At 39.5% G+C, this 8,400-nt stretch overlaps 1 protein-coding gene across 4 annotated transcripts in view; it reads left to right on the top strand.

The window, feature by feature from the left end:
- The window catches only part of LOC111864871 (tetratricopeptide repeat protein 39C), a 16,485-nt gene that overhangs the window by 5,782 nt on the left and 2,303 nt on the right, over positions 1 to 8,400 (top strand). For all 4 annotated transcript variants that reach the window (XM_033751603.1, XM_033751602.1, XM_023852442.2 and 1 more), the window contains exons 5-9: positions 680 to 890; positions 1,991 to 2,194; positions 5,444 to 5,612; positions 6,347 to 6,545; positions 7,935 to 8,195. In XM_033751603.1, the coding sequence (XP_033607494.1) occupies positions 680 to 890; positions 1,991 to 2,194; positions 5,444 to 5,612; positions 6,347 to 6,545; positions 7,935 to 8,195 (1,044 nt within the window). The remainder of the gene's footprint in view (positions 1 to 679; positions 891 to 1,990; positions 2,195 to 5,443; positions 5,613 to 6,346; positions 6,546 to 7,934; positions 8,196 to 8,400) is intronic.

The following is an 8,400-nucleotide window of genomic DNA, read 5'->3' as shown; positions in this document are numbered from 1 at the left end:
AGAAGGGAACACACATCACAAGACACGGTTTACACAGAATATAAGAAAAACGACCCCCACAGTGGAAGAACCACACGCAAGTTTTAATTATGACACATAAGATGAATAATCTTAACAAGTTTTGGTGTGTGTAAATTTATTATAGTTGACAAATATGCATTTTTTAAATACTTTTTAAATAATTTTATAAAGGCAAGCAATGAAATAGATTGGCGCAATTGGGGCACCTGATGATGGCACTATGTTGCCAAAACATGTCATGAAGTAACAAGTGAAATTGAGTGCACTACAAGACGGCAACTGTATACATATCATGGATGAAACAATATATACTTACAGTTTATTTAATAATACTGTTAGTAGCTTTGACTATACAGTCATATAATACCATGACTGGTGAACAGTGAATTGGACAGGATGTAGAAAGGAACAGCCATAGCCTAATTTGAGGTACTATCCTGATATTTACCTGGTAGGAATGAGGAAAACCAGGAAAACCCTCAGTTAGGACTGCCAATGTTACTGGACTACAATCTGAAATCTGGTACCTCCAAAACATGAAGAAGGAACACTACCAATTCAACTCAGAATTGTTTTTCTTCAGAGAGGAATATTCTGAGTGGGATATCTCACAATAAACAGAATAGTCATTCTGATAATGTGTCACATGTTTGCGTAGGTTCTCAGTTTCCATCATGGAAGGTCATTACACGTGGCCCCAGCCACCCAAACCTGCAGAGTCCTACATCATCAGAGTGGTCTGTTCCATCATGCAGCTCCTCAGCTCCAACACCCAGCGGAAGCACTACTCTTAACGGAAGAACTAACGGCTTCCGCAATCCATTTTCCATTCTTTCTTCATTCAGTTTACATTCAGATGCCTATTCAAAGTACGTACTCTGCTTACTATATTACAGAAATATAAAATAGCAGTTAACAGCATGAATTCCTAACATAGATTTCTGATGGTTGCAAAGAGTTGTACAACATATTGCCTAGTACAAGGTGCCAGGCAGAAGAAATCAGAAGTTGCCTGCTGCTCCACCCACGTAGTGGAGTCTTCCAACTTTTGTTGTGATACTTGAGCCCATCTCGCCCTGGGGGCTAGGCCGCTGCTGTCACCATTTGCGCAGAAGCTCTCAAGGTGCATGAATATAAGGCATCCTGACTTACATGATTTCATAAGGTAAAGCTATCACTGTAACACGCCATGGAGGCCCACAGGGTTGTGAGACGTTGACACTCCCACATTTTCTCTAGATACTCAACTCACAGATGGCGGCGAGGTTGTCAGCCTTACACACCGGCCACCCTTTACCCCCCAGGAATATTCTCATTTCTGTTAGAGGCTGAGTCGACCCGAGGGCCATAGTGTGGCAGGAAGGATTAGGTCAATTGAAAAATCCAATGACCTCATTGTGAATCGAACCCGCAACCTTCCAGCTTGTGGCATGGTGCCTCAACCAACTATGCAAACATGTGCAGTTTTTTTTTCTTTCAGTGAAGACTAGAAAACAATCAAATTGTTAATATAAAAAATAAATGATTTGTGGGACTTTTCTGAAATTACTGATTACACCTACTTTGGTCTTAACTGTATCATCTGATATTACTTCTTTAAAAACCATCATCAGTTAGCAAGATTACAGTCTCCTGCTATGTGATGCCATGCAGGTTGGTAGATACATACCAGTGCACCAACCTTCTGCTTCCATCTTCACTCCATCTACTCTGAAGATGGAGGCAGCAGATTACTTTGAAAGGTTTGTACCCATCTATGAAACTACACAGCATCACATCTCAGTCTGTACCCTTCATATTCACTACTCTGAGAACCTCAAATCTCACATCGGACAACAAGATTACAGAGTGCAGTTAAAAGTTTCAGAGTGGCTACAGGATCAGGTTTCAGTACAGTACACAGAAGGCTTATATATTTGTGGAAATATTGCAACATAATCTGCACCTCAGTGATGTTTTTCTTTTACAGTGACAGTGTACCTCCAGAAGTTGTGTCCAGATTAATGTCGGCAGTCAGTTTCGGTTATGGAATATTCCAGCTCTGTATTTCTCTACTCCCTCCTTCGTTGCTCAAACTGATTCACTTCCTGGGATTTGAAGGTGATCGTCAAGTTGGTATTGCAGCCCTCATGTTTGCTCGTCAGGGGCATGATATGAGGGCACCATTAGCATCGTAAGTTCATTACAATCTGTACATCCTAAATTTATTTCTGTAATTCACAGTCTAATGGTTTTCAGTGATGCACTAATCCTTCTCCTGATTCTAATCAATTTTAGTTCCATGGAATGTTCTCCGTTAAATTTGCCTTCACTCTTTGATCACTGCATCTAGATCTAAGAAATGCCCCACAACTATTCACTCTCTACGTTGTACCTAGTAATAGGGCCAGACATCACAGATGAGTTAGCACTCCTGCTTCATATTGGGAAGGTTATGAATTCAGATATCGAGTTTTCCCATACCATCCAGGTAAAAGCCGAGACCGTACATGAAAATACGTCACAATCACTTACACGCCCTCTCCAATTCATTAGCATGCTTTAATTGGAACCTACGCCGTCCTTCAAACAGTGGCGTTAAAAAACCATAAACAAATAAAAAATATTAACTTGACCCTAACATGTGCATGTCAGGTTCTGCTGCATAGCGCGAATCACACGTGATCTTCCACGATAACGTCCTTATGTTTATAAAACTTTTTATAAATACAATTATTGAAAACTTTAAAGAAATTTGCCGTTTTAAAACGAATACCATCTATTACGTATAAATATCCAATATTAGCACCAATATATTGTAAACTTACCGTAATTCAATTTCAAACTGGGGTAAAAAAATTCACTCCCTGACAGGCAGTTCACACAAGACGAAAGTCGATCTGTCATTATCATCACTATCGATCACTATTGCTCGATAGCAGTCCTCTGCGATGTCTGCGACTGTCGAAAGAATATTTCGAAATGTAATGTTCCACGGTTAGCATTTGGCGTTTGGTGGAATAAAGGTAGCGATTATGTAATGCACGTGCCATAATGCAGAAACTCAAAATCCACATCAGTTATAGAATTAGACAACTGGCAACAGACATTTTTCGGTAGATGTGTACGCAAGCAACTTGGGTTAGAATATATTGAACACCACTCCGCCGTAGAAAACCGAAATTAACGGCCGTGGGGATTCGTTGCGCTGACCATGCGACACCCTCTATCCGCTAAAGTTGGCACCAACTTCGCAGACAAGCGGAGGTCGGTCGGTATAGTTCGCTTGCGGACCCAGACCACGAAGTTTTTATATCTGTAACACGGAATGGCAAAAGTACACCCAACGTTTTCAATGCTACGTCGCCGCCACGCATTAATTGCCTTCCCGTGATTTTACCACCATTCTATCTCATGAAATATGGAATAAGCAACTGATTAACAATTTTCTAGCCTCATGGAACCTAGCCCTTTGGATAGCAACAGTTGCCTAGCTAATAAAGGAATTCTCACCATTTTATGGAATCCAAGTTAATTACAGGGTTCATGACGGCCTGCCACTGGCTCCTATTCTGAGCCACAATCCAGTCCACACCTTACCATTTAAGAGCCATTTGAATATTACCCTTTCAACTATCCCTAGCTATTCCTAGTGGTGTATTTTCATCAGATTTTCATACCATAACTTCGCACTTCCCTCCCATGTGTGCTACATGCTTAGCCCATTTCATCCTCTTAGCTCTAACTGCCCTAATATTTGGTGAGTACAAATTATGTAGCACTTCAATATATGATTATCTTCATCCTCCTGTTATATCCTCTCTTTTAGGTCCAAATACTCCCCTCAGAACGCTGCTCTCTAATATCCTTAGTCTACCCTCTTAACTTTCATGTGCCAGAAGAAAATTTACTTAAATTAATAAACAGTTACCACACACTTGATATACAAATTGGTGTTCATAACCCATAACTCTTGTTAATTACATATTGTTAGTTTTCTATGTGTAAACGGCAGACATAAATTAAATATTTACACTTTACATTAACGTCTGATCTGTAATCTAATGGATCTAAAAATACTGAACTGCATAAACTGTATGGCAGCATGGTGGTAACTAATGAAAATCCAAAAATATCTGCTTTAGAAATATACTCACAAATACATTTTGAAGGTGCCACCATGTGGATGTAGGATGACTCCCCCATTTTTAAAGAAAAATAAAAATAGCCATGTGGAGATCATAGCAGTCCAGGTGTGGCCAAAGTAATGGCGTGTGAGCTGCATGCAACTGTTTTCAACCTTCGTGTGCCTCAAAAATATATTAGTCCCTTTTTTATGAATGGATTGAATATAAAAATCTGATACATGGAAAGCATATACCCAAGCACCTATCCCTATGATCCACATCTGTCTGTGGCTCCCTCACTGATGAAAAGCATCATATGCAACTCCAACATTCGGTATGTCTGGCCACCTTTATTGTAGTCTATTGAATACAGTGTCTTGAGGCTAATGAACTATCTTCTAATAATAATTCTGTCAATGTGCCTATTAGATATATACTTTATATTTTTAAAATTCAATTTGCAACTGCATATATTATAAAAACAACTTACTTTTACCATAAATGTTATAATAACTTTTATTAATTGCAAAAGAAATCTGAAATGAAATGTGCCAGCAAATGTGAATACAACAGTATAACAAGGAGAACTTGCAGGTGGTGTTCCTTAGATATAGTAATTAATGATATGCAGAGAATCCCATGATAAAGTGTTACAAAACTGACAACTGTGCCTCTCTTCTGGATTACCTTAAGAGAGACTGTAAAATTTTTGCATAAATTTCATGTTAAAATTTTTGATATGATGAGCAATTTATACTGAACTTGATAAAATCTTAATTTAACTTCATGTAATGTAGGGATTATATGGAACTCCTATAAATAAAAATAAAATTCGGGTGACATATATATTTTAGCATATATCCCCAACAGATATCTTGTAATGAGATACAATTATTCTTATAAGACAGAACAGCAAGAATTGTTCTAAGATGTATAATGAAATAAAAAAGAACTTGCCATAGCAAGATCTGATAAAGACGACCCAAAAAAGGCAAGGGATGATGGTGTTCAGGCTTTCTCTGTTCTGCCTGCTGTTGTATTTCCCTGTAGCCTCCTCTGGCCTGTGTCAAACGGTCCAACATATGTCATTATCACACATTATCGCTACTAACATTTTCTGTACGGAAAAATGGTTAGACTGGAGGACAGTGGAGGGATATATGCTATTAGAGGTAGTATAACAGCGGAAGGGAGGTGCAGAGGGGGTTGATGAACAGAATATTTTTTCTCAGTATAATTCTCTAGTAATGCAATATCACACATAGGGGGAATGGTTAGTCCTCTAATCAGCTCATTCGCCAAACTTACATTGGCAGGTTGGCTCTCCTGTGGTATCACACCATAGTCCGTCCATTCTTTGCCCTGGATGGATCAAATGTCCAAGCAGGCGTAGAAGCAGCTCAACACCTTATAGCAGAATCTCAAAATGATTTTGGACAGTCTGCACTGTTCCTCTTCTTTAAAGGGCGTGTTGAAAGACTTAAGGTAAGATGATGCAGGCTTAAGACAGTGCAGAAGAGTTTCCCACAAATCACTGAGCAGCTCAAGAAGAGCAACCTGATTCTCTTTCTGTCTAGTCAGGTCATGCAGATTCATAGACTGGCCCCGTCTACACATCACAAATAAAACTCAGATTACAACATATGCTGGAAATGCTCCATGTTGTAATGCGCATATTCCTAGCATGTGCACAGAAAGATTATCATGTGTTCAAGTGCTTTTTGGAAATAAATTAAACTTGAAACTTCAAAATCCAATCTCCTGTGCAGAACATCTGTTGGATTTTTGAGGAAAATGTTCATGCCTAGCATCAATTGTACGTCGACATAATCCAATGTTATTCCATCCACATCCAGTCCTAAGAACCCGTTTCTCTAAAACAGTCCTTTCCCTCAGATATTTCATCAATCTACATCAAAAACTTATCAGGCCTGAGAGCTGTGTTTTTGCATATACTATCTTTATCAAGAAATTGTTTCATTCACCGTATGTTGCACTACTGAAGTTGAGCATGCAGAGTCCAGCAAGCATTGCAGTCTTTAATAATAGCGTCATAATTAATATCCAGCCACCAACCCTGCAGCATCAGATGATTTAAAAAACACTATTCTTGGATGATAAAGGTTAAGGCAGTTCTAATGCACATATTTTTGTCATGGAAGTGACAGAGTGCACAGTTTATCTCAACTCTGACAGCCAAACTCTCTGTCTGTTTGCAGTCTAACATCAATGGTGCTCTTGAAGCATACCAGGCGGCAGTGGTGAAATCTCCACAAAGAGAAATCCAACTGCTCTGTTTACATGAAGTTGGATGGTGTCATCTAATACAACTGGACTGGAATCAGGCACACCAATGTTTCTTACAGCTAAAACTCAGGTCTCGATGGTCTAAAAGCTTCTACACTTATCTTGCTGCAGGTATACTGCTTTCTGCTCATCATTCTTAATATAAGTGCAAAGATAATTTAATCTATTGAACTCCTGGCATCATCATTTATAGATGCAGCAGGATTTTGGCAGTGCATTACACCAGATGGCAGTTCAGCTAGCTGATGGTATCTCATCAGACGTACTTGTTAATAAAAGTGATCATTACAATAAAAAGTCATACTTAACAGGTTTTTTGTTAGCGGCCTCCCTAGTCTAGAGGTAACGTTCCCACCTCATAACTCGTGGTACGCAGATTCAAATACCCAGCGGAAGTCGTCGAATTTTAAGGGCGGAAAAATTCAGGGAACAAGTCCTCCGGGAGGGACTTTAAGCTGTGTGTCCCGTGTCGTAACTTTACGGCACATAAAAGAACCTCATATCCCCAAAGGGGATCACTGAGCCAAATTCCAGGACGTTTCTCGCCCAACAATAGCCTCTAAGGCCTCTGATAGATGGGGGAAGCATTATAGACACCGCTAAGCAAGTGGCCGAACTCGCTTGCTCGGCGGGACTGATGGTACGCACCATTTAACGGTAGGGTAAAGAGACTGGTAGAATATCATAGAGGGAAGCACAATAGATCAAACTGGTCGCGGTGCATGGGGAAACCCACCCTCTCTAAATAACTAACTAATTAACAGGTTTCTTCTTTTTAGTCATTGAAAAGGCGTTCTGAAGCTGACCATGCTTATGAAATCAGCTCCATCTAATGGACCCAATAGAGTATGTTTCATAATTTTACCTGATGATGGAAACAGAGCCAGCTTCCAAAACATACATTAACCAAACAGGACCCTAAATTTTGTTACTTGCACCATGTGGAATGGTTAATCCTGCTAGGATCTTTCATGGAGACAGAGAGCTCCACAGCGAAGTGAAATGAAATTTGGCCATATCCTGGACATTCAGTCAGGGGTTCATTGTCTATGAAGTTCACCAATTAAATGAACAGATTCAGTTTTCTAGAACCAACACACACTAAAACAAAAAAGAAACATAATCACAACTCAAAAAGAAAAGGAAAATACTTCAAAAGCCAAAGTTTGTTTCAAAATAAGGCTGCATCTTTGGTGGTCCTTCTGCTAGACATAGCCAAAGTTATTTGCTACTATATATGCATTTATATACCGAGCACAAAACTTCAACCAAACTGTGTATGCATGAGATTACATAAAGGAATGTGACGTGAGGTTATGATGGCAGTGACTGAAAATTACTGTTGTCTACAATTTGACACCATATTGTTTGGTAGATAGGAACTAACTCTCATATCACTTGGCATCACATAGCAGAAAGCCATACTTTCCTGAATAAAAGAAAGCAGCGCCTATTGCACAAAGATGCTTACTTAACGCTAAGCTTCAAATATTTCATCAGTTTGCACAGGTGCAGCCGGCAATCTGGACGAGGCAATGAGGTTAACACAGGAAGTACCTGGATTGTCATCATCTTCATCATCACAGCAACGCAGCACCCAGCTGGAAACCTTTATCCTGCGAAGAACCAACCGTTTCGCTGGGGAACGAGACAGTGAAAATTTTGACCAGGCATACTGTAGGCTACTGGCCTTTGAATTGCTATTTCTGTGGAATGCTCTCCCATCCTGTAGTGTTCAGCACATACACAATCTCTTGGAAGGTACTCACGGGATGTCCCTTTAAGTCATAGTTATAATTAATATTAATTTTCCTGACATTATCCTACCTATAAGGGTCTGAAAGTTCCTAGAGGCATACAATAAGGAATATTTTGGTTTACAGGTGCCTATCATTATATGCAAAGGTTTGCTATCTTGAAAATTGCTGTGTATATAGATTGAAAACTTGTAAAACAAGGAAAGCAT

Source organism: Cryptotermes secundus, unplaced genomic scaffold, assembly GCF_002891405.2.
Source record: "Cryptotermes secundus unplaced genomic scaffold, Csec_1.0 scaffold1951, whole genome shotgun sequence".
Lineage (NCBI taxonomy): Eukaryota > Metazoa > Arthropoda > Insecta > Blattodea > Kalotermitidae > Cryptotermes > Cryptotermes secundus.
The sequence above is the reverse complement of the archived record's forward strand: the minus strand, read 5'-3'. Positions and strand labels throughout refer to the sequence as shown.